The sequence below is a fragment of the Pseudorasbora parva genome, chromosome 20 (genome assembly GCF_024679245.1).
Source record: "Pseudorasbora parva isolate DD20220531a chromosome 20, ASM2467924v1, whole genome shotgun sequence".
In the NCBI taxonomy this organism is placed as follows: Eukaryota; Metazoa; Chordata; class Actinopteri; order Cypriniformes; family Gobionidae; genus Pseudorasbora; species Pseudorasbora parva.
The window spans coordinates 7,306,790-7,333,163 of NC_090191.1; the positions used below are offsets into that span (position 1 = coordinate 7,306,790).

At 42.1% G+C, this 26,374-nt stretch overlaps 1 protein-coding gene across 1 annotated transcript; it reads left to right on the top strand.

The window, feature by feature from the left end:
- LOC137049044 (uncharacterized) lies at nucleotides 1–24,602 on the top strand. The gene is made up of 6 exons (XM_067427438.1): nucleotides 1–33; nucleotides 683–775; nucleotides 14,734–16,444; nucleotides 19,191–19,915; nucleotides 20,050–20,325; nucleotides 24,076–24,602. The coding sequence occupies exons 2-6, from the start codon at nucleotides 685–687 to the stop codon at nucleotides 24,600–24,602; spliced, it is 3,330 nt and encodes a 1,109-aa protein (XP_067283539.1). The 5' UTR covers nucleotides 1–33; nucleotides 683–684.
- The last annotated feature ends 1,772 nt before the right edge of the window (nucleotides 24,603–26,374 follow it).

A 26,374-nucleotide genomic window follows, 5' to 3' on the forward strand; every position in this document is an offset into this window, starting at 1 on the left:
CATTACCAGACTGAATACACGCAAGGACCCCAGGTGAGACACCGCATTAAAATGATACGCACAGTGAGTGTTATGACAGTGTGAATAGCCATTAACAGATTATGAGGTGTTTAGATCTCAACAGTATTGCAGAAAGACTCAAACAAAATGCATCAGGAACAAAAATATATATTCAAACTAATCAGATACCACAGGCAATGGTTAGGAAATATTTAATGCATTCAGTGAATGATTTATGCCTTTATTTCAAATTTCAAGTTACTACCCCATTAGAAACAATTCCTTCTTTGAATATGTTCAAACATCTATTGCAGTGTAAAATGATTGAATGATGTTGCTATTTTAATTAATTTGGGGATTTTATGTTAAATGTTTTAACTTAGACTGGTTACAATTTATCAGGTGTGTTACATGTTATATGTTTAAGTAAAAAACTTTAGACGGCCATCTTGGCCAGGACTCCCTGGAAGAAGAGATTTATTTTAATCTCCTGGAAAACTAAATTATATATAAAAATAATAATAATAATAATGTTTATGGATTGTTTTAAACATTACATTTTAATGGATTTTTTAAAACTATGTCTGAACTTAGTAAAAATATTTTTTTTTGAATGATAAAGTAGTCATTTTTAAACGTTAAAAGTAAAAATATCCCTATTGTTCTCTGTTATTTACTGCAGTCATGGCATCTAAGAAGATTGAAGTGGCAGCTCTAGGAAGACCTCTGTTTCCTGGTATGCTGTACGACTGCCGTGAGGATACCTTCATTCCAGGTGCTATACAGAACCTACAAAAATGCTTTTTATTCCTTTTTTTCACCCGAAAGTGAATCGACAAAACAGTGTGGACATTTTGAGACATAAGATAAAGATACACAGGACACAGATATTAAATTATAGTTCTTGAAGATAAAACATTGGCATGTTTCTTCAACAGTGATTTGTGTTCTCATGCAAAACTGTTAAAGAGATAGTTCGCCCTGAAATTAAAATAAAACCATCTTTTACTCACCCTGCTGTTGTTCAAAAGCCCTATGTCCTTCTATCTTTTTTGGACCTCAAAAGCAACAACAACAACAAAAACCTCTTACACGCTTCTCTATATAATGGTAGTGAGTAAGCTGAGTTAGCGAACATGCTAAAACTTTACAAAAATGATATAAAAGTATCCCGCAGTCGTACAGTGAGACGAGCGCCATATATGGAAAGGGTTCAGGAGGCATACTATAAGGTTCTGAGAGAAAGAAACCGTATTATTCAGTTAAAATACTGAGCTCTTACCCAGTGTGCACTCCTGTGAGTGCATGCGAGCCGTCAGCAGTCGCTCATGCTTACTATAACTCGCACTGTTGTCATGGTACTGTAAAAATGGGTATTATTGCTAAGACAAAAGCTGAGATCCAACACCCTGCAATAAAGAAATAAAACTCACTAATCTGGAGAGATGTTACAGAAAGAGTGTGACTGCCCTGCCCCCCTCTCATCTCCCCTTTCCCTCCTCCCCTCCACCTGATTGAAGTCACAGAATGCAAATATACTACAGATTATGTATTTTGTGAATCTATTGTTTTATCCCTTTCATGTCTGGTGTCTTTTTAAAGGTCTCAGTGTGATTGGTAAATTAATCTTAATTTCACTGCAATAACTAGTAGGATGAGAAAGATGAGATGAGAATTCTGGGCTCCTCTTTGAGTGGTCTCTTCAAAGATATCTAAAACCTCTCCCCCAAAACCAGGTGTTGTGTTGCAAATAATTACAATCCTTTGTTCTGGTATGACTAAGGAAGGGTAACAGAGCTGCCATTTGGGAACATTATGTAGCCAGAACCCCCATGCCATGTTGTGTTCGTGTCCTAGTGGCACTCACACACATGGTATGTATTGTGCCACATATCATGACTCTTTGAAACTATTTTCATATTACTTCGTAATTCTATTTCATACTTTTATGCTGACAGTTGTGTACCATGGATTTGTGTTTAATTATGTTACCTAAGTTCTGTCTGGCCCAAATAAATGTCAATCTTGATTCATCTTGAATCAGTCCGAAATTATTAATTTTAGTAGTGTCGCATGAGTAGTTTGTAGGAGTTTCCGCAAATCTTTTTGTCAGGGCAGATTCATATGGAGGACCCCATGAACTGGAGCATGATGTTAAGCATGAGGGGCAATCTGATTTCTGACTGTCGCTGTTTCAAGTTTCACTTATTTGTCACATACACAATTATATAGGCATATATAACCAGCAGTGAAATGTGAGTCAGGCCTGCTCCATGTACAGTGCAATTATAAAAAATAAAATAAAATACAACACAGCTGAAAATATACATAAACATAGAAATAAAATAAATAATAAATAAATAAATCTAAACAATAAAACTATGAGAATCATATACAAATTATGTATACTGTAGAATTAAATATAGAATGGAAATAATTTGGATTAGAGTAAACTACAGTCCTAAATAATAAGATACCCAGGGATGTACGCACTATGCATATATGCATTATACTGTACTTTTAAATATTAAGATACATGGGCATGTACAAAAGGTAAAAAGTGCAAACAGGTGACAGTGTCAGAATGTCAAAGTGAGGTAATGAAAGATGGAGATCTTACTGACTAAGTGGAGACATAAAAATGTTAAGAGGCTGGTTTTGAGTTAAGGATCCTGATGGCCTGGGGGAAGAAGCTCTTCCTGAGTCTCTCGGTTTTTGCCATCAGACTACGAAAGCGCTTACCAGATGGTAGTAAAGTGAAAAGATGGTTACTGGGGTGGATGGAATTTTTGGTGATTTTAACAGCTCTGCTTTTGCAGGGTTTGAGGTAAATGTCCTGTAGAGAGGGGAGAGTAGACCCTGAGATGCGCTCAGCTAAGCGCACAATTCTCTGCAGGGCGTTGCAGTCTTTATTTGAGCTGTTCCCATATCATATTGAGATACACTGAGTCAATACAGTCTCTATGGCCCCTAAATAGAACGTTTTCAGGATTGCTCGTGAGACCCTGAATTTCCTCAGCGGTCGTAGATGGTACAGTCTTTGCCTGGCTTTATTAACTTGTGTTTAAATATGGGTAGTCCAAGTCAGGTCCTCAGAGATGTTTACACCAAGGTACTTGAGGCTGCTCACCCTCTCCACAGGGGTCCCGTTGATCATAAGAGGGGTATAAGGCTGCTGCTGTTTCTTCCTAAAGTCTACAATCAGTTCTTTAGTTTTGCTCACATTCAGAGAGAGAACAGTTGTCCTGGCACCATGATGTTAGTTTCTCTACCTCATCCAAGTATGCGGTCTTATTATTGTTGTGAATGAGCCCCAGCCACAGTATCATCAGTAAATTTGATAATCGAGTTGGATGACACGCAGTCATGTGTGTAGAGAGAGTAGAGCAGGGGGCTCAGGACACAGCCCTGTGGGGCTCTTACAGTCAGGGTGATGGAGTTGGAGGTGTACTGGCCTACTTTCACCACTTGAGGTCTGCCGGTAAGGAAATCAAGAATCCAGTTACAAAGTGAAGAACTCTGATTTGTTAAATCAGTGAACGAATACGTCCTTTACTGACCGAGGTGCTTTGAGTCTGACTCTGAACGGGAGATACCCAGATGGGTTAATTTTTCTGGTCAGATTTGGAAGTGCATCGACGCACACTCTTAATGGTTGATATTGCCCACAACCCATTGCGAATTGGACGAGGATTTGATTAGAACTACAAACGTGGATAAAAGTGTTAAAAAACTACAAACATGACGGATTTGCGAGTCCAATGGTTAAGTAGAGTGGTTTAGATAAGGTTTGAGTGATCAATTATCAGTATTTAACCTGACAAAAAGATATTTATTCAGTGCTATCCAGATTATATTTCACCTGCAACAGCATTGTGAACTTTTGTAATGACACGTTTTGGCTTTTAAATGCATCATTATATTTAAACCGCAAACACATGAGAGGAGTCTCTGCATTAAAGACCCACACATGACAAATCAATGTGCGGCTATCCGATGCAGTAGGAAATCTAACTGAATGTGTAGGATTTTAACTGTGACAAATCTGACGACGATTCACAGGGCAGTTAAACGGTGATGATGGGATACATGTAACTAAGCGAGTCATTAAAAAAATTATGAAGTAGTATGTCCCAAAGCTTGCATAATTTCCTGCTACACTCTCGAAAGTATGTACTTTTTCTTCACAAAAAGAGTACATACTTTTAGGTCATAGTAAAATTAGATGAATTGGGATGCAGGCAGTATCTCTCTCATACGAATTTGAAGGAGCATCCTGCAATAATAAAGCAGAATTCCTACCTTAATACTGTTAAGGGCCTCCATGTTGGTGATTTACCGCCCTCCCTCCCCAGAGAATTCTCAAACCTCCCTCCTGATCAAAAGGTTTCGGTGATCACAGCCCATCCACCCTGACAGCAGATAACCCATAACACTACATATACTCACAAAATGCATTCATACCCTTCGTTACAGGCTATCAGCCACTTTACACAGCCCATACACTCGATACCACTCGTTTATCTTAGCCTGTTTCGGCTTCCTTAGGTGCTCAAAAAAAAAAAAAAATCGCAGTCACCTCCGAATTCGACCATAAAATCCATGCCACCATCCCAGACCTAATGGAAAGGACAAGTTGCCAAACAAAGCAAGACAGACCAACCCCAAAAAAAACAACCCTCTTTTCTCTTTTTTCATCTAGCGAGGCCCAATACAGCGAGTCTTGCTCTCCTGTCGGATGCTGCAAGAGGTCTCCTGGACAGTGGCTACTGTTTCTTTCTCCTCTTTCTTTGTCTGGTGAGGCCCACTCATCCGATGCCTTGAGCTTGATATTCTGTCGAATGCTGTGAAAACCCTTTAGGCCAGCATCCATCCTTTTCTTTCTCTAACCAGCGAGGATTCCCTTTCCGATGCCGTGAAAATTGTTCTCCCATCGGATGCCGCGAGGGCCCTCCAGGTTGCTATCAATCCCTACTCTTTTCGCCGTCCAGCCAGGCTTGCCCTATACCGCGAGTCTTGATCTCCTTTCGGATGCTGCAAGAGCTCTCCTGGACGATCATTCATGCTTTACCTTCCACCCGTCTGCCAGCGAAGCTTACCCATCAGCAGATACATCGAGTCTTGATCTCCCATCAGATGTCGGCGAGAGCCTCCTGGCTGGGCGTTCCACATCTCCTCCACCTGATAGGTTGGCTGATAGGACCCACTCACCCGACTCCTCTACTACTGGCAGAGGCTGGGTGGGTCCCCTCGGTCAGTCGTTTCTTTTAATTGCGTCGCCCCGTCTATCGGTCAGTAGGACTCAACCACCTGACACCACGAGTCTTGATCTCCTCTCAGATGCGGCTGAGCCTTCCCGATCGTCCGTTCCAAACAGCGCGCCCCCTGTCCGGATGCTCCAGGCTGAGTTGGGCAGACCAAATTGTGTGCTCCCCTTTCTTTCGACCAGTAGGGTTTTTTCCATCTGATGCAGTGAGCCTTGGCCTCCCATTTGATGTCGCAAAAAGCCTTCCCGATCGGTCACCCGAAATTCTGACCACTCCACACTTATCAGCCAGTAGGGCCCGTTCCGCCAAACACTGTGAGCTCCTGTCAGAGACAACATGGGTCCAACACGGGTAGGGTTTTTTCCATCTGATAAAGTGAGCCTTGGCCTCCCTTCGGATGTTGCAAGAGCCTTCCCGACCAGTTGTTTTAAACTAAGGCTGCTTCCATTCTTCAGCCAGTAGGGCTCGTCCGCCCGATGCCAATGCTGATACTCTGGGTTCAGGCAAAATTTCAGAGCCCGGAGCCCTCCCCAGACAGCACGCCAAATACGCATAATCTTTACTCTATTTAATTGATGTAAATGTGAACTCGTGAATTAATTGCATGACACTTTTGTGTCCTTTTTGTAAAGTTTTACCCTGGTTGCAATTCACTGCCATTATATGGAGGAGCCCATGCAGGGCATTTTTTTCTGCTTTTGTGGTCTGGAAAGATAAAAGGACATAGTGCAACAGCAGGGTGAGTAAAAGATGTCTTTATTTTAATTTCAGCCTGAAGACTTTCCATATGTGGCACGCATCTCCCTGTATCATTGCGTGATACTTTTTGTTTTTTAAATCATTTTTGTAAAGTTGTGGATTTCACTGTCCTTCACAGCCATGGAGAAGCACGTACAGGACTTTTTATTTTTTTTCTGATTATGATGTCCGAAAAAGCTAGAAGGACATATGGCCAAAGCAGGGTGACTTTGTTTTCATTGCAGGGTGACTCTAAAAAGTAATTAATTAATAAATGAATTAATAATAAAAATATGCCAGGACAAAGTGAAATTCCATTAAATCAAAACACAATGCCCAAAAGGACTCTAAGAATCCATTAAGATCCAACAGGACAAAGTGAAATTCCATTAAAATAAATCATAATGTCCAATAGGATTCTAAGGATGCGTTCACACTTGTAGTTCGGTTAGTTTGGTTGGTTTAGTCCGGACCAAAAAAACAAAACAAAACATATAGTCCTGGTCCGCTTAGTGTTCACACTGGTGTTCACATTTTTAACAGCGAACCTAAAGTTACCGAACCAACCAAAGGCATAGGGAGATGGTCACACCTGATTTGTTGGCTTTTATGACGTAGTAGCTTGCTCACCGAACATTCAAAACAATGCGGTGCTGGATTAAATGTTAAAAACATTCAAAACAGCAGCAGGATTTCCTCCGTTGTATGCAGAAACAATCTGATGCTAAAGAGACGGCATGCAGTTCCATCGTCTGTACCGACTAATGGGCAACAGGTCCTTCGAGGAGAAGAACCAGGTATGGTTTTTGTGCGTTTTTTCTAGCATTTTCTAAACATACTTGAAGGACCAAATATTGATGAGGCACTTACCTCCTCGTTGCTCCATGTTTGCCTCTAAAGTTAACGTAACTCATTTTGGATACATCGATCGTTCCGGGTCGTCAAATCCGCTGACTTGTAGTGTCGCATCTTGTGACATTACATGATGTTTCTTAAAAAACTAAGTTCGGGAGAAGCACGTTCAAATGATCTACCTAATCATGATGTCATTCCAACCAGCTGTCAACAATCAGTAATCAACATGTCTACCAATCAGCTCAAGTGGAAGATCACATAAATACCCAGTCAACTCACCAACGTTCCTTGACAAAGTTTGCAGCATTCTGGCAGGTCACTTTTTCTACCCACGCTGTCAACATGGCTCCACACGCTGCTTGAAGCTATGCTACAATGCTACAAAACTTTCCTTACAAATTCCTAAGCTACCTAAAGCCCCTTTTGGCCGCTTTTCATCAGCATTATTTCAAACCAATGGCTCCTCAACATCACGGTAAAAGAATTCCTGTTTTTTCCAAAGTGTAATGTGGTCTTTGCCACAATTCAATCAATGAGAAGTCAGTTGTTTGAGCAGCGCTCAGACACTGTAAAGAGTGCACACTGCACAGACTTACAGCAGGACAGCTACAACAGCTCCTGTCCCAAGAAATAGAAATGTATCTTAAATAACATAGTTCCGGCACGCATCAAGCTTTGTTGTGATCTTGCTGCCTCTGTGTACAACAGATAGAAACTTGTCACGCACAAAGTGCATTTGCCGTGGTGATGAACAATAAATTTACTCGCTCGCAAAGCGAATGAATGTATCGTGAGGCTAAGTAACTTAAATGTTGACAATACAGCATAATGATTATTTAAGCCATCTTATATTTTGGAGACAGAAACATACATCACATCTTCCTAATTGTGATTAAACTTTTGAATGTGGCGCCGTGTTGCGTTCAGAATATTACAGTTTCAGAGCATTTACAATCAATGTATGGCGCCAAGTTCTTATGAACCAGGACTGTTTTCTTTAATGTGATTATATTGTAATGTTGTATGCTAAATTTAATAAGAGTTGGACCCAAATGGGTCTCTTTCAAAATAAGAGTCCCATTATGGTTTTACAAACATGCTTTTCCATTTTGTTCCATCTAACTTTTTCTCCACCACAGAAGCAGTGATGTTCCATCTTCTCCCACAGGAGCTCAGTTTCTCTGGCTAATTTCTCCTCTGCCATAACAGTGCTATTCTCTCTGCTCCCACAGGAGCTCAGTTTTCTGGCTAATCTTTTTCTCCTCTGCGCCACAGCAGCGCTGTTATCTCTGCTCCCGCAGGAGCTCAGTTTCTCCGGCTATTTTTCTCCTGTGCCACAGCAGTGCTGTTCTTTCTGCTCCCACAGGAGCCCAGTTTCTCTGGCTAATTTCTCCAGTATCCATAACAGTGTGTTTCCTTTTGCTCCCACAGGAGCTCAGTTTCTCTGGCTAATTCCTCCAGTGTCCATAACAGTGTGTTTCCTTCTGCTCCCACAGGAGCTCAGTTTTTCGGGCTAATCTCTTCTCCACTGCTGTAGCAGTGCTGTTCCCTCTGCTCCCGCAGGAGCTCAGTTTCTCTGGCAAATTTCTCCACCGCCAAAGCAGTTGTTGTTCCCTCTGCTCCCACAGGAGCTCAGTTTTTCTGGCTAACCGTTTTTCCACTGCTCCCACAGGAGCTCAGTTTTTCTGGCTAACCGTTTTTCCACTGCTCCCACAGGAGCTCAGTTTTTCTGGCTAACCGTTTCTCCACTGCTGCAGCAGTGCTGTTCCCTCTGCTCCCACAGGAGCTCAGTTTCTCTGGCTAACCGTTTCTCCACTGCCAAAGCAGTGTTGTTCCCTCTGCCCCCACAGGAGCTCAGTTTCTCTGGCTAACCGTTTCTCCACTGCCAAAGCAGTGTTGTTCCCTCTGCTCCCACAGGAGCTCAGTTTCTCTGGCTAACCGTTTCTCCACTGCTGCAGCAGTGCTGTTCCCTCTGCTCCCACAGGAGCTCAGTTTCTCTGGCTAACCGTTTCTCCACTGCCAAAGCAGTGTTGTTCTTTATGCTTCCGCAGGAGCTGAAGAAAATCAGCATTTGGTCCTACCCATTGCAATGTTTGAGAATGAAATATATAGCAAGCGGTTTTCGGCCCCTGGTTTCTATCCGCCTAACACTTTTTCCCAAACTAGTGCTCCATTCACTCTGTTTTCTGCAACACAGATGCCCTTCCCGCCGAATGCTACAGCCTTGGAACTGCCCCCTGTCGCCAGCAACATTAGAGCACAGATCCTCACAGAAATTCAGGCTGTTGGCGCCAGAGGCGGACCCATTCCCATTCCCAACCCCAGTACCAAAGTATTGAGAGCTAATATTCCCATAAACCACCCATTGAGACCCCTCATTGACGCTTCTCTCAATTCCATCCTTCAAGCTGTTTCCCCCAGAACCCTCCAATCCTACCTAACTGCATGGAAGTGTTTCAAGTCTTTTCACTCCATATACAAGCTGAATTTTCCAGATTATTCTTTGCTTACCATCACTTCATTCATATCTTATTTCAACAGCATCAAGAACCTCCAAGTCAGCTCCATCAAGGGTCATCTAAGCTGAATTCAACAAACTTGTGTTTGGTCTGCCCTCTCCAGAAATAACCAATTCACAAACATCCATGCTCATCAAAGGCATCCAAAAAACTCAACCCACCCACGCAGACAACCAATAACTCGACATACTTACCAAATGTATCTCCATCCTCCGCCAAGGCTACCACTCCACCAATACTGCCCGCACTCTGGATGCAATGTTTATATTGGCTTGCTCCGGTTTTCTCAGAAGCTCAGAAATTACCATCACGTCCACCTTCAACCCAAAGCTTCATCCTATAATTTCAGACCTAGCAGTGCTAGATGACGAAACAATCTCTTACTTCATCAAACAAAGCAAGACTGATCAAATGAAAAAAGGGCAATCCATTTACATTTTCAACCTTCCATCACCAATCCAGCCGTATCAATCCATTTTAGCCAGCCTACATTTCAGAAGTTTGCAGACTAAACTTTTATCTGAACCACTCTTCACAGACGATGCTAACCGCCCTGTCACACGTTTCTGGTTCCAAAAACACCTCAAGTCTATACTGATTCTATCCGGCATCTCGGCAGACAACTTTTCTAGCCATTCATTCCGCATAGGTGCAGCAACCACAACTGCTCAAAAAGGTCTCTCCCAGCACCAGATCCAAAAACATGGTCGCTGGTCGTCAGAGGCTTTCAAGAGCTACATCCGCTCCAATCGCTCCCACATCAAAGAAGCCCAACAGACCCTCATCAGCTAAAATTGTTTCAGCTTCAGCTTGTTTCCATACACTCAATCCTACAGGATCACCACATCCACTCCAATTCAACATCACCAAATTCACTAAATGAATCAATAATATTCACTGCCGTAGCAGCATCTCTCCAGTCACTCCCGCAGGAACCCACCTCAAATTTTTCACTGCAGCAGTGTTATCTCCTCCGCTCTAATAGAAGTTCAGGATTCTCCATCCAGCTGGCTCTCACTGCCGCAGCAGTGTTATCTCCTCCGCTCTAACAGAAGCTCAGGATTCTCCATCCAGCTGGCTGTCACTGCCGCAGCAGTGTTATCTCCTCTGTTCTAACAGAAGCTCAGTATTCCCCATCCAGCTGGCTTTCACTGCCACAGCAGTGTTATCTTCTCCGCTCTAACAAAAGTTCAGGATTCTCCATCCAGCCGGCTCTCACTGCCGCAGCAGTGTTATCTCCTCCGCTCTAACAGAAGCTCAGGATTCTCCATCCAGCTGGCTCTCACTGCCGCAGCAGTGTTATCTCCTCCGCTCTAACAGAAGCTCAGGATTCTCCATCCAGCTGGCTCTCACTGCCGCAGCAGTGTTATCTCCTTCGCTCCAATAGAAGCTCCGCATTCCCCATCCAGCTGGCTCTCACTGCCGCAGCAGTATCTCCTCCGTTGTTACAGAAGCTAAGCTTTTCCATCCAGCTGGTTTTCACTGCCGCAGCAGTGTTATCTCCTCCACTCCAATAGAAGCTCAGCATTCCCCATCCAGCTGGCTCTCACTGCCACAGCAGTATCTCCTCCGTTCTAACAGAAGCTAAGCTTTTCCATCCAGCTAGTTCTCACTGCCGCAGCAGTGTTATCTCATTCGCTCCAGCAGAAGCCCAGTTTCTCCAACCGACTTTACTGCAAAACAGTGTCATCTTCTCCGCTCCAACAGAAGCCAGTTCCTCCACCCAAAGGCCTCCACTGCCACAGCAGTGATACCGCCTCAGCTCCCACAAGAGTTCCGTTTTTTCCATTCAACTTGCTTGTACTGCCGCAGCAGTGATTTCTCCATATTTCCGCAGGAGTGTCAGTTCTACGTCCAACCCAGCTCACTGGTTTCGAAAAACAAGTTAAAATGGCTCGTCTCCACGGCTGCAGCAGTATCGACAACTCGGCTCTCGCAAAGCCCGATACTCCATTGAAACTCATTTCAATACCACAGCAATGTCGTCATCTCCATTCCCACAGGAGCCCAATCATCCGTGCAAATTGTTCGTTTGGATAGTTGGAAAGCAAGTTGAAACGTCTCGTATCCTCTGCCGCAGCAGTTATAGTCAATTTCGCTCCCGCAGGAGCTCTGATACGTCTTTTCAAAACCTGTTTCACTGTCTCAGCAGTCTCACCTTCTCCACCCCACAGGAGCCCAATTCTCTGTACAACTGGGTCTTCGGATAGTTTGGAAAGCAGATTTAAAAGGGCTCATCTCCACTGCCACAGCAGTATCACCAACCTCACTCCCGCAGGAGTTCTGTTCCTCCATCCAAACTTGTCCCACCCCCACAGCAGTGTCATCTTCTCAACTCCTACAGGAGCCTAATTCTTTGTACAGCCAGCTCATTGGATACTGTAGCGTCTGTGGTCTCTTACAATGAAGATCAAAGAGGAACCCAGTGTTGATTGTAAAAAGGGGGGGGTAGCTTTTAGCCGCATGTAAATTAAGAGCCACGCCACAGAGTCTGGGGGAAGTGACAACTTCGGCAGTTTTACGACCCCGTCCAATAACACAGGCCCTGATCGGGTCACACGACTCGAACCCTGTTTCCCCCCCCCTTTTTCATTCCCCAGACCGAAAGGCGCCAAGGCTCCTGTCAATACACAAGGACTCACACACACACACACTCCTTATGAAGCTTTAATTAAGACTATTCTAGACTGTATACGAGGTAGCTTGGTGTGTATATGCATGCTCCTTGACTCAGGCCTACTCAGTCATGGCATAGAAACAATGTAAGCTCATTTTAAATGCTTGTATTCCTGTGTAAAATTGTATCTCTGTTTTAATATCTCCCAGCCATAAGGTGTTTGATATCTAAATATTCCTATTTCTTTGACTTACTCAATGATGCACAAAATGGGATTGTGAAATGTATCATTAATATGTTTAGCCAACTTGGGAGTAAAACCATACAAAATCAACACCCCTTTACGACACCTCAGGAACATGCAAAATAGGCCATAAAATTAGACAAAGAGAACTTTTCCCGCTACCGAATTCACCCTCTGGATTGGGTGAATTAGCCAGAAGGGGGCGTGGATTAATTCTCTTAAAAGACCAGTGGAGACCACAATCCCTCCTCTTCTTCCTCTTGACTTCGAAAAATCGCTTCTGAAACTCTCCTCTTCTTCCCCTCGTCGCTTCTGAAACTTCTTCCCGGTTTGACCTCTGAAACTCTCCTCTGAACTCTTCTCTTCTGGAAACTCCGTCTTCAACAATTCTTTGTTCCTCGTTCCATCAACTTAAGCCACAGGCTTCGTCAGGAGGTGGACCCGAAACGCCGCTAAAGGAAAACTACGTCACCTCCCGACCTCGGAGAGAATTACCTGAGACGCAGAAAATATATACACACACACACAAGCGAGAAGCCAAAACGAAACCAAAAGAAATGCAAGTACTCTTCTTCTTATAAAATTTAAACTGCTGTAAAGAAGGTGTGTATTGTCCCGTTGGGACAAGCTCCGTGAAGGTCGTAGTTGTTGAACTGAAGGAAAGCTGTGTTTTTACCTCTAAATGCCTACCATCTCTCTCTCTCTCTCTCATCTCTCTCTTTTATCTCTCTCTAATCTCAGTCTATTCATTATTCTCTTTTATGTATTCTTTCGTTAATACCTACATGTCTACTTTCTTGATGCATATTTAGTGTGTACTCTCTGTGTGAATCGTAGTGTTATTTTTAGTCTGTGTTTATTAAACCTCCAGAAAGACATTTAATGAGTTGGGTCTGTTGTTCTCCCACATACACAAAGTCAATGAAACTTGCGATCTAAGTTACCTAACTGCTTATGCTACTATGTTAGTAAAGTAAACTGTATGACCATTTGAAATATTGAACTTGTCCTGATCAGTAAAGTTAATGTTTCCTATGCGCTCGTAAAGCAGTGATCCCTTATGGAGAATTGAGTTGAAAAGTCTATAACTAATTTGGTGGACGAACTTAGTAGGATAATTTCAAGCAATTTCATAAAGGGTTACTTGTATTTAATTAAACAATTTTCCCTATCGGGAAATTTTTAATACGTAATGAATGACGGGCAAATTATATTCATAAATTCATGAATATTGAATATTGAACCCCTTTTGAGTTAATTATTCCCCGAGACATTAAACTCATAAACTCGTTGTTGTTACAATACGTTTGAAAGTATGCTGAAACAGCTCGTCTCCACTGCCACAGCACTGCTATCTCCTCTCGCCTACACGCAACCACCCCAGCTGACTACCAACGAGGTTCACCTTTCTGATATCACGACCATACAAACCTCAGACAATAATGAACAAGATCTCCCGATCCAGTGACTATCCCCCCCTTCGATTGGCACAGCACCAGTTCATGCTCTGCAACTTTTGGGGGGCATCAACATCATTTACTGGCTGCTGTCCTATGCTAGTAGCAATTTTTTGGGGGAGTACTCTGGGTTCGGGCCAAATACCGAGCTCGGAGCCCTCTCCTCGGACAGCACGCCAAATATGCATACCATTTATTCTATCTGAATTATTTGTAAGTGTGAACTCGTGAAATGATGTTTCTTAAAAAACTAAGTTCGGGAGAAGCACGTTCAAATGATCTACCTAATCATGATGTCATTCCAACCAGCTGTCAACAATCAGTAATCAACATGTCTACCAATCAGCTCAAGTGGAAGATCACATAAATACCCAGTCAACTCACCAACGTTCCTTGACAAAGTTTGCAGCATCCCTCCACCACCCCTTCTATCTCACACGCACCTGGTTAACTTTCCTAACCAGAAATACGGGGGGAGTACTCTGGGTTCGGGCCAAATACCGAGCTTGGAGCCCTCTCCTCGGACAGCACGCCAAATACGCATACCATTTATTCTATCTGAATTATTTGTAAGTGTGAACTCGTGAAGTAGTGTTCTTGGTTCGTTTGCATGTCTTTGGTCCATGTTGCATTCATATATCAATTGAACCGCACCAGATTTCGTTTGAAAGCGGACCGAGACCCATCTTTTTAGCGGTCTCAGTCCGCTTCACATATGTTCAAATGAACCGCACTAACTGAGCAATCGCACCAGGGTTCGTTTTAATCGAACCAAACATGAGAAGTGTGAACGCACCCTAAGAATCCAATAAAATCCTACAGGACAAAGTGAAATTCCGTTAAATAAATCAGAATGTCCAATAGGATTCTAAGAATCCAATAAGATCCTACAGGACAAAGTGAAATTCCGTTAAAATAAATCAGAATGTCCAATAGGATTCTAAGAATCCAATAAAATCCTACAGGACAAAGTGAAATTCCAATTGGATTTTTTGACAAGGGTGAACTATCTTTTTAAAGTAATTTCTTATTTCAGGTGTTACTCTGTGGGATAAGAAGTCACTGAGAGAAGATTTGGACACCCGCTCACAGCCCATGACAGATTTGAAGTTCAGTAGCTCCGACTCTCTCTCTAGTAAGTCCAGTCTCCTGGATGTAAGTGCCTCCCTGAAGGCCAGCTTCTTAGGAGGGCTGGTGGAGGTGGGAGGATCTGCCAAGTTTCTGCATGACACCAAATCCTCAAACCAACAGTCCAGAGTTACAATGTATTACAGTGAAACCTCCAGATTCGAACAGCTCACTATGTCTCAGCTGAACCAGATTACCTACAAACAGGTGTTTGAGCAGAAAACTGCAACTCATGTGGTCACAGCTGTTCTCTACGGAGCTCAGGCTGTCATGGTGTTTGAACGGACATTTTCAGAAGAGGAAGAAAAGCAGAAGATTGAGGGAGAACTGGATGTCATGGTCAAGAGCATCCCTGGATTTTCTATTGAGGGATCAGGAGCTGTACAAATGACAGATGGTGATAAGAAAATGGCTGAGAGCATTTCCTGCACATTTCATGGTGACTTCCGCCTTGATCATAACCCCACCACTTACATGGAGGCCCTAGATGTGTACAAGAATCTCCCTCTTCACCTGAAGGAGAATCCACAGAATGCAGTTCCAATCAAAGTCTGGCTCTATCCTCTTTCTCTACTGGATAACAAAGCTGCTCAATTGGAGAGAGAAATCACCACAAGTTTGGTTTCCAAAACTGAAGATATAATAGAGGGGCTCAGAGAGGCAAAGAGGACATGCACGGACATCTCCAGAAAACCACTGGTGAATGCTTTCAGAGACATCAAAGAGAGGCTGCAGTTATTTCAGGGCTCTCTTAACATTTACCAAATGGTGCTTTTGAAAGCAGTGGCCAGGGTCTTGCCTGCTATACGAGGAGGAGAGATGGAGAAGTCGCTGGAAGGCATCCTAAAGATCCACTACAGCTCCCCTTTTTTTGCTGGCAGGATTAAGCAGTGGTTAGATGGTGCAAAGTCTGAACTTAACCTCTTGAGTTCTCAAACCAAGATACTGGAGGAAATCAAAACTAAAGACTCAGACCATCTCAACTCCATTCTCCTTGATCCTAATATTGATGTTGTGGTGTGCTTGACCTTCACATCTCTGAAGTATGAAGACCTGTATATTTCAGACCTGGAGAAGTTTCTGGAATCCGAAGACTTTAAAGAGCTAGATGTGGTGAAGAAACTGTATTCAAACATGGCTGAATCATCAGAAAAGTGGTTCAACAATCCTGATGTCATCTCAAAGATGAGAGAGAACTTGTCTCTTTTCAGAGGTTTTTCAGAAGCTAATAAAGCTGAAAATAGATATGGATTCATTATCTCTGCCATCTCTGATTCATCCATTTTAGGCTCCTCCATCAATCTGTATGAAAAAGGGAAGCTGACTGACAAAGATTTCCAGCCCGTGTCAAAGCCTCCCCAACCGGAAGTGAAGAAGGTCCTGAAGGGCAGTGTGTCCCTGAAACTGCAGAAATCCCCAACTGGAGAAACTGTGCAGTACAGAGTGGAGTACCAGAAGGTGAATGAGGAACAGTGGCATATCATAAACACACCTGATGAAGACTTTACTCTGAATGGGTTAGAGTTGGGAAAGCAGCACTTCTTCCGCTACAGGATAGTGGGTAAAGTGGGAGTGAGTGAAGCCAGTGACACTATCGGCCCCATACTCTCTTCAGGCAAGTGTCATATGCACATATCTTTGCATTAATCTTTATCTTTTTAAAATATATATATATAATTTACTTAATTCACACACTTAATATTTGTATTGACAACCATACTTCCTTACAGGTGTGGCTATTAATAACGTTGTAAAGCATTTCCCATTCGACTGTATATATTGTATGAATGTATTATTTCCTTTGTTACAAACAGAACTTAGAGACGAGGTATATATTACGTATTCAATATCAATGTAGACTACTGTAATTAATCATATGAAGAGTTTCGTTGCAAAACGAGATATAACGATTTTGAGAAATGTTGGTTATTTGACATTATTATTTAAGACATCAACAGTCAAGTTAATTCACAATTTTTGTACATTAAACTATTACTTGAGCTCAGTGCAGGCCAGGGACACAATATTCTTCAAATCCAGGATATTTTTAATTTAATTTTATGTCCATAAATAGTTCATAAATAAGTCAAAAACCATGCCAAACTGCAACATATTTATCTTAACATTGTCAAACATCTTAAATTGGTTAAAAAACAATACATCATAAATATATGGAATAGTATATACAAAGATTGATTAATAATAATAAGATTCCGAGTAAGTTTTGCCCAGAGCATACATAATTTTTTTTTTTTTTTTTTTTTTTTTTTTGCAAAACGCTATATATCCACCAACGTTACTCGCAGTCACACGATGATCTTTGGATGTTTTCGCTCCCCTGAATGCCTTTCCCATTTGGTCTTCTCCCTTTGATGATTTTCTTAAGATGCCTTCCTGACCGGCTCCAATCCGTCATCGAAATCCATAACGTTAAGCTTGACTCTGAAGCTTTGATTCTCTGACTGACAGACAGCTGTTGATCAGTGACGTAGCCTATACATGACTGACAGCTCGCCTACAGTATAAACAATTAAATGGTAAACCTTTTTTAATTAGCATATTGACTCCTCTTTTTAAAAATATGTTTTTTGTTTTGCTATTATCGTTAAATCACTGAGCAAACTTGGAGCACTTCACCGGCGGTGACTCTCTCCTCGCGTGACATCCTGAGCTCGCGCAACATCCTGAACGTTCTTTTTCGCACTTTGTAAAGAAACTGGGCGGGCGGATATCGCGTTTTGTGAAAAAATACATTTTGTAGGAGGCTTAAAATGTACATTTTTAAATCTTATTAATGGCAGCAATTCACACATAGATTAAGGTACATCTAAACATTGATTTCCAATAATAAAATCTAAATGTCAAAAAATGGCGTTTATCGCGTTTTGCAACCAAACTCTTCATATAATTCATAATACAAAGCCTTGAACAAGTGATAGTACATTTTTCTGTATGACAACTAATAGAGCATCTAAAATATAGCTAACATAAAAATACAAAATAAATATCATAATTAAAAACAAACAAACAACAAATAATAAACTTAACACAAAAACAATATCCGCGTTTCCATTACCCTTTAAATTGCGCAAATTGAAATTGCGAATTGAAAATATGCCCAATGGGGCAAGTTCGCAAAAACTCCCATGAGGTGGTTTTTCAGGCAATTCGAAAAAGGACATTTTTGCAAAACTTTTGCATTTTTGCAGCCACAAATAATATAAGTATATATAGGCATACTGTAATTAAGACATTTATTCAAGAAATGTATTAAACACAGAAAGACGCTATCGTTTCAGCCTTACTCAAAGGCAGAGGAAAAAGGTCAGCTACACACGTCAATCCATTCCAGATGATCTTGGTTTGCTTCTTATTTAATATACAGACAATTAATTGATGAAACATCGATCAATTACAATTACATTACAGATACAATTTAAATAAAATTAAAAATAAATTCAAAATCATGTGTGACCCCAAGTCTCAGACATATTACGAATCTTATATCTAACTCATGCTGCTCACTTTTCATAATAAACATATCAATTAAAATAATAATATTACAGGCTAATGTTTAGGCCTAAACGTAGCCTATTTAGTTTAGTAGTTAGGCTATGTTTTCTTTAACCCACAGCCGATAAAGGCACCAATGTTTTTTCATTTTTTCCTTCTTCTTTTAAGACTGCAGAAATAGCTTGCAATTCTCTGTCATTTTTAACTATACAGATAAGTTCAAGACATAATTATAAACAATAAACTGTCTACTTTTATTTGTGGACTCAGGGAACTAATTATTTTGCATGCACTCACTCCAAATGCTGTCTTCATTTCAAAAAATTGTTTTGTCTATTAAATGGCAAATTTTTCTTTTCAAAAGCATTACTAAATTCAGTTCATATTTCCAACAAACAAAATAGCCAATAACGAAAGTGGTAAAAATAAACAAAAAAAAAATTTGAGTTCTCTTTAATAGGTTCACTCGACGCTGGGCGTACCGAATGTCTAAAGCCCTTGTAGAATCATGCCAATTCGTTGGCTGATGGTGCAGCTCCGCCCATCTAGCTCATCATCTTTGAGCTATACTGGCACGCGCACCATCTTCTCCCCAGATTTCTCTGTCTTCATGAAGCGGTCGCATCGCTCCCTTCGTGCGATTTATCTGACCCTTAAAAACTGTATTTAAGGATCTTTCTTCTTCACTACTTCAGCGACCATGGATAGTGGAACTTTGTTCTCCTAACTGGTGAAGTATGATGGCGTTTCGTCGCTGCCCACGTGCGCGAGGCGGTTCAGGGCACGTCAAAATGCGAATTCTGCGAAAATCGCCTTCTTAAAACCCTCCGTTTGAGGCTCTCTCTTTTTAAGAAGGAATCCTCCGTTTTTCCCCACCACTCACCCGAAGTGGCCCAGGCCTCATTTCCCTTCTCTCACTCCCTCTCCTGAGCGTGCGCGCAGCGACGCTCCGCTCTTATACGCGCATGATTACATGATGCCCAGCCCGGAAGCACGTGAGACCGTTTCTTTCGGCCTGGGTGATATTTTGCTTACGACAATGTCCGACTACGAGGATTTCGGGCCTGTTCCGTTTGACGACGCTCTCCCGCCTAGCGGCCAGGAAGCGCAGCCTTCTGCGAGCTTGTCGATGTGCTTTTGCACACGACTGAGAAGCTTGCGATCAAATGGCCTGATTTCTCCTAGGCAATTTATGCCTAGGAGAAATAGAGAGTCGTCTAGTACCTCTCCTTCCCAGCCCAGAGAGTGTCCCCCATTTAAGAAGGAGTTTCACTCCAGAAGTAGGAGTGACCAGAGTCATCCCCCACCTACCACGGTTTGGGGAGCTCATGGTCGCCCCTTTCTGCAACAAAGACCTCATCGGCGCTTGCAGATAGGTCTGTCTGGATTCCGTGTCAATGCAGGCCCGTCTGGCTCCTGCCCGGATTTCCAGTATCAGGACATGTCTGGCTGGCTTCAAGCCCGGCCATCATGTTTCTGTAGGGACATGCCGCAGGCTTTTAGGTCTCATGGCCGCAGCCTCCCAGGTCCTTCCTCTGGGGCTGCTCCACATTCCCTTCCATTGGTGGATGAAACATGTAGGGATCCGGTTTACAGGATCTCCCTACCACCTTCTGAGGGTGTTGCAAGTTGCTTTTGAGCCCTATCAGTGTGGCGAGACCCTCACTTTCTCCAAAGGGGTGTAGGTATGGGGATTTTTTTCTGTTGCCAGATGATTACAACGGACACCTCACCGGTAGGGGTGCGATGTTCAAAGGCCATCCAGCATGCAGCATCTGGACGGAGGAGACTCAAGCCTGGCACATAAACTGCCTAGAGCTGAGAGCGGTCTTCCTGGGCCTTCGGCATTTCCACCCTTTCCTCACAGGGCACCATGTCATTGTCAGGACAGACAACATGGCGGTGGTGTCTCATGTGAATCGCCAAGGGGGCTTTCAGACGCGCACCCTGGACAGGCATGCACGCTGTCTCTTCCTGTGGGCCCAGGGTAAATTCCTGTCCCTCAGGGCAGTCCGTGTCCCCGGAGTTCGGAACCTCACGGCATACTTCCTTTCAAGGCAGAAACTCAAGTCAGGGAAATGGATGTTAAATCCTCTCAGCGTAGCCCAGAGCGGTTCGGCAGAGCGGAGGTGGACCTCTTCGCTATGAAGGAGTCGTCCCAATGCCCGCTTCGGTTCTCATGCGCCGTTGGGAGTAGATGCGTTCGCTCACCGAGGCAGAAGTTCTATGCGTTTCCGCCCCTCAAGCTGATTCCGGTGGTTCTGCACAGAGTGAGAGAGAGCGAGGCCAGTTTTCTGCTGGTGGCACCATTCTGGCAATCTCAGATGTGGTTCTCAGAGCTAATTCTTCTTCTGGACTCCCCTCCTTGGGAGATTCCGGTCAGAAAGGATCTGCTTTTACAGCTCCAAGGCAGGATTTGGCATCCTCGTCCCGAGATCTGGAAACTATGGGTGTGGCCTATCAGAGGCCATCAGTCTTAAGGACCGGCCTACCCGCAGATGTGCAGGAGACCATCGCTAATGCCAGAGCCCCCTCTACGTGGAAGCTTTACTCTTCCAAGTGAAAGTTTTTCAGGCATGGTGCTAAGCCCACAGTAGAAGTCCAGTTGACTGCCCTATTGGTTCAGTTCTGGAATTTCTGCAGGAGAAGTTTGCAGCCGGGGCGGCGGCTGCTACACTCAGAGTGTATGTAGCGGCTATCGCCGCTCACAGGGAGTTGGATGAGACCCCTTTGTGGAGGCATTCACTAGTCTCATCTTTATGAGAGGGGTCAAGCGCCTGAGGCCAGTTCGCTCCCCCGGTGTACCCTCTTGGGACTTGTCTATTGTCCTGGAGGGTTTGATGAGTGCTCCCTTTGAGCCATTTGAGTCAGCTCCGGAGCAGGTTCTGACTCTTAAGGTTGCTCTTTAATTGGCTCTAATTTTTTGAAGTGAGTGGGGGACTTACAAGCCCTCTCTGTTAGCGCGGCTTGCTTGGACTTTGCTCCCGGCCTGGTTAAAGGGTTAGTTCACCCAAAAATGAAAATTATCTAATTAATTACTCACTCTCATGTTGTTAGACACCCGTAAGACCTCCGTGTATCTTCGGAACACAAAAGAAGATATTTTAGTTGAAAGCTGATGGCTGAGAAAGGCTTCAGATAGGCATTCATTGACATTCAGTAAATTTTTTACTCACTCAACACATAGAGGCACTAAAAACATTGTAACAAAGTCCATCTCACTGCAGTGGCTGTACAGTTGTTACTAAGCGACGAGAATAGTTTTTGGGTGCAAAAAAATAAATAAATAACTACATTATCCACTAAGTTACTGTCTTCCGCGAATGCCTTGGATGTGAACTCGCAAAGCACCCGGACTCAAAGCTTAGCGCCGGACGCGCACATTATATACGAGCGAGCTCAGTTTTGAATCCACTTCTGACAGAAAAGAGCTGCACGATGTGTGCATCTTGTTGCACAGGGTGAAATCAGTACAGTAGCGTGGCAGGATTTTGAACAACTTCCTGAGTCACTGCAGACAGGAGCTGAATGCTGCCGCCGGTGTGCGTACACTCATTGAAAAAAAATGTGTTCGAATTTTTTCAACGAAGACGTGGCGCGGTGCTGTATTTACTTTTGTATGACCTGGCAATAAATGTGTAGGCCTATGCAGTTATATGCTAAACTTTTTTCTAAAACGATTTTATTTCGGGTGTGGGTCGGATGTCGGTTCTAAGTGTCGATTCTAAGTCAGTTTAAGTGGGTCGGGTAGGTGCGGATTTTAATTAGTGCTCTGTGTCAGAAAACGGGTTGGATCCGGTTTAACGGGACCTGTGCAGGACTCTGGCCCGGGCTGTGTATTTGGGATCATTGTTATGCTGAAAAACCCAGCCATGTTTCATCTTCAATTGCCTTGCTGATGGAAGGAGGTTTTTACTCAAAATATCACCATGCACGGCCTCATTCATTCTTTCCGTTACACAGATCAGTCGTTGTGGTCCCTTTGCAGAAAAACAGCCCCAAAGCATGAAATTTTCTACCCATGCTTTACAGTAGGTATGGTGCAACTCAGCCTTCTTTCTCCTCCAAACATGACAAGTTGAGTTTTTACCAAAAATGTATTTTTTGGTTTCATCTGACGTTCTCCCAGTCTTATCCTGGATCATCCAATTGCTCTCTTACAAGTTTCAGACGGCCCGGACATGTACTGGCTTATGCTTATTACTGGCTGGCTTATGGGGACACGTCTGTCACTGCAGGATATGAGTCCCTGGCGGCGTAGTGTGTTACTGATGGCCGTTGTTACTTTGGTCCCAGCTCGCTGCAGGTCATACACTAGGTCCTCTCGTGTGGTTATGGGATTTTTACTCACTGTTCTTGTGATAATTTTGACCCCACTGGGTCAGATCTTGTGTTGAACCCCAGATCGAGGGGGATTATCAGTGGTCTTGTATGTCTTCCATTTTCTAATAATTGCTCCCACAGTTGATTTCTTCACACCAAGCTGCTTACCTATTGCAGATTCAGTCTTCCCAGCCTAGTGAAGGTCTACAATTTTGTTTCTGTGTCCTTTGACAGCTCTTTGGTCTTGGCCATAGTGGAGTTTGGAGTCTGACTGTTTGAGGGTGTGGACAGGTGTCTTTTATACTGATAATGAGTTCAAACAGGTGCCATTAATACAGGTAATGAGTGGAGGACAGAGAAGCCTCTTAAAGAGGAAGTTACAGGTCTGTGAGAGCCAGAAATCTTGCTTTTTTGTCGGTGATCAAATACTTATTTTACACCATAATTTGCAAATAAATTATCTAGAAATCAGGGGGAAAACTCTCATTCTGTCATCTTAGTGTACCTAACATGAAAATTACAGGCCTCTCTCAACCTTTTAAGTGGGAGCACAATTGGTGGCTCACTAAATACTTTTTTGCCCCACTGTAACTTACCGTATTCTCTGTTGTTTTGTTGTCAGTTTGTTCCATTCTTTGCATTGATTAAATACAGTAGCCTTCGTCTCACACTAAATGCCCATACTCTGTGACTTTAAGGAGACACTATTCATAACAACAATGCATTTGCGAACATGAAGGAAACAATGATCTGTATAAATGACTATAGATAAGGGAAAGGAAATTAAATTAGCCAACACATAATACAGAGTAATGGAAACATTTTACAATATGATTACACAATTTATTGATATATATTATCAAAATGAAAACGTTAACAATAATTATAGTATAATTCCAAGGTGACGATGTGTTAGCAGAGGATGCAGGAATAATTTTCTCTTGACATGATAATCAAACTCTTCATGTTTGTTGATTTCTACAGGCCCTGATCTCCAGACAAGGGACGACTTCCTACAATGTAAGTCACTAAGAGAACAAGCAGAACAACTAACTTAGTATGTTCATGTTCTTCCTGTAGAAGGGGTTAAAATATTTTAGAGTTGATCATGTAAATGATGATTAAACTGCACTGAGACACTGCTGATATATTGAACATGAAGAGTTCAGCTACATTAAAGGGATAGTTGACCCCCCCATCATTTACGAGTTTCTTCTGCTGAACACAACCCTGAATGGTTGTTCTATTTGCTTAGTTACAAACATTCTTCAAAATATCTTATATTGTGTTCAGAAACTCATTCAGGTTTGGAACAACATGAGGGTGAGTTAATGATGACAGAATTTTGTTGGGGGGTCAACTATCCCTTTAAATGATCAGAGTCATAATTCCTGATGTGTTTCATCTCCACTAGATTCCAAACAGTTCACTCTGGATCTGACAACAGCGCATAAACGCCTATGTCTTTCTGAGAGTGACAGAGTGCTTACTTACACTGACACAGATCAGTTGTATACAGATAATCCAGACAGATTTGATGGATATCTTCAGGTGTTGTGTAAAGAGAGTGTGTGTGAACGCTGTTACTGGGAGATTGAGTGGACTGGAAATGTTTTGTGTATATCAGTGTCATATAAGAGCATCAGTAGGAAGGGAGAGGGGAAAGAGTGTGGGTTTGGACATAATGATCAATCCTGGAGTTTAGAGTGCTCTTCCTCCAGTTACTCATTCAGACACAATGAAAAAGAGACTAAACTCCCTGTAGAGTCTGTAGGCAGTAGAGTAGGAGTGTATGTGGATACCAGTGCAGGAACTCTGTCCTTCTACAGCTTAGAATTTTTGTCTGACAGAATGAGCCTCATCCACACAGTCCAGACCACATTCACTCACACGCTGTATCCTGGGTTTTCGGTTTTTTATGGATCAGTGAAACTGTGTTGATGAATCAGAATAGACTATAGAGAGATTCTGTGTGTGTGTGTGTGTGTGTGTGTGTGTGTGTGTGTGTGTGTGCACAAGGGGGGCTGGGGACAGGTGCTTGAGGCCTTGTCCCTTTGAAAGTGAAAGTTCCCTTTTCGATCACACCACAATGCCCCCGTGAAAGGGATTTCCACCCCTCTCCGAGCACGATCTCCACAGAGGAAACGCAAATTCTAACCCTGCGCAGGTCTGTGCATGCTACTGTGTGTGTAATTAATCCTTATATAAACAGTAAGATCACTGTGTGTGACAGTGTGTATCTGTGCTTTTCTCAAGCTCTGTTTGTTGATGATGATCAACTTCATTTAGTTTGATTAAATCATTTATAATTCATGTATGTATAATTGTGATTTGTTAAACATATTGTAATCCAAGTGTTAGGGGTTCAAGTACATTATTGTGTTTGTGCTGTTTTGTCTATTGTTGTTTTTCTGCTCTAAATGTGTCTGACTGGAGACTGTAAGTTGAAGAGATCTCAAACTTGGAAATAATAAAAACCTTATAATTAACTGTTTGATCAAATTAATTCGAAACACAAGGTAGGCAGAAACGGTGTGTGTTATGTTTCCTTTAATATTTTTAGGAAAAAGCTGTGGTCATATGACCATTATGATTTCAAGTCCCTCCAATTTCCTCTTAGCCACGAAGAAGAGGACCTCATGGTGTTGTGGCAAGCATGTATTTTTTCAAAAAGTAAAATTATAATTATTTTTTTTTTTTTGCTGTCAACTTAATCAACTGTTGTGCATTTCCCATATGGAAATGAAATATATGTACACTATGAAATGTACATATATTAAATATATCCACATAGAAAGTGAAAACATGCTTGTACATATATATCTGACCACATATAAAACCTATTAGAAAATGGAACAATTTAATATATTGACATATAAAACTATCAATATACATGACATATATTTCTTTGTATAAATGCTCATTATACAAATTCCACATAAATGCATAGCACATTGCTTGCATACATATGACATATATGTCCATAATATGTTTTTATATAGTCTTAGTATGTATTTTACAATTAAAATTAAATATATTGTAACAGTCTAAACCTAGAGAGGCAAACTACAAGATAAATTTGAGGGAGGGACCCAATGACAATCCTTGCATTCAAAGATAAAGAGCAAATAAACAATTCAACATAAACCCCAAAACACAAATAGAGATAGACTTGTTAAAAGTCGAAGATGTTCAAATAAGGAAAACATTAAATGTCAAACACAAATGTTTGTATGTATGTTGTTTAAATAAATTGCCATATATAAATTAAACATATATTGGTGACACAATATTATATAAACAATAATCATACATAGTATTGACATATATCCGTATACTCATTTAATATGGACAATTTATATACGTTATAAACTTATATCAACATATATCTAGAGATATGTGATAGCATATTGTCTTATATTTAGCATACATGAGTTTACCCCTTTTACACCTAAGCTGGGGTCAAGGGAGACACAAGACAACTTTAAAAACAAAACAAAAAAACAATCATATTGTCACTGACCTTGGTCCTGAATACATTCCGATAATTTCTATAGCTGGGAAACATCCTGAATTCATGGGAAATGTGTCAACTTTAGTGATATATCGTTTTAGCTTGTGTTGGACTTTTTTCCCCAAAGTCCTCCCCAAGTTCAATGATCGGCCAGGAATCAAGTTATCAATCAAAAGTATACATTTATTAAAGTAACAGT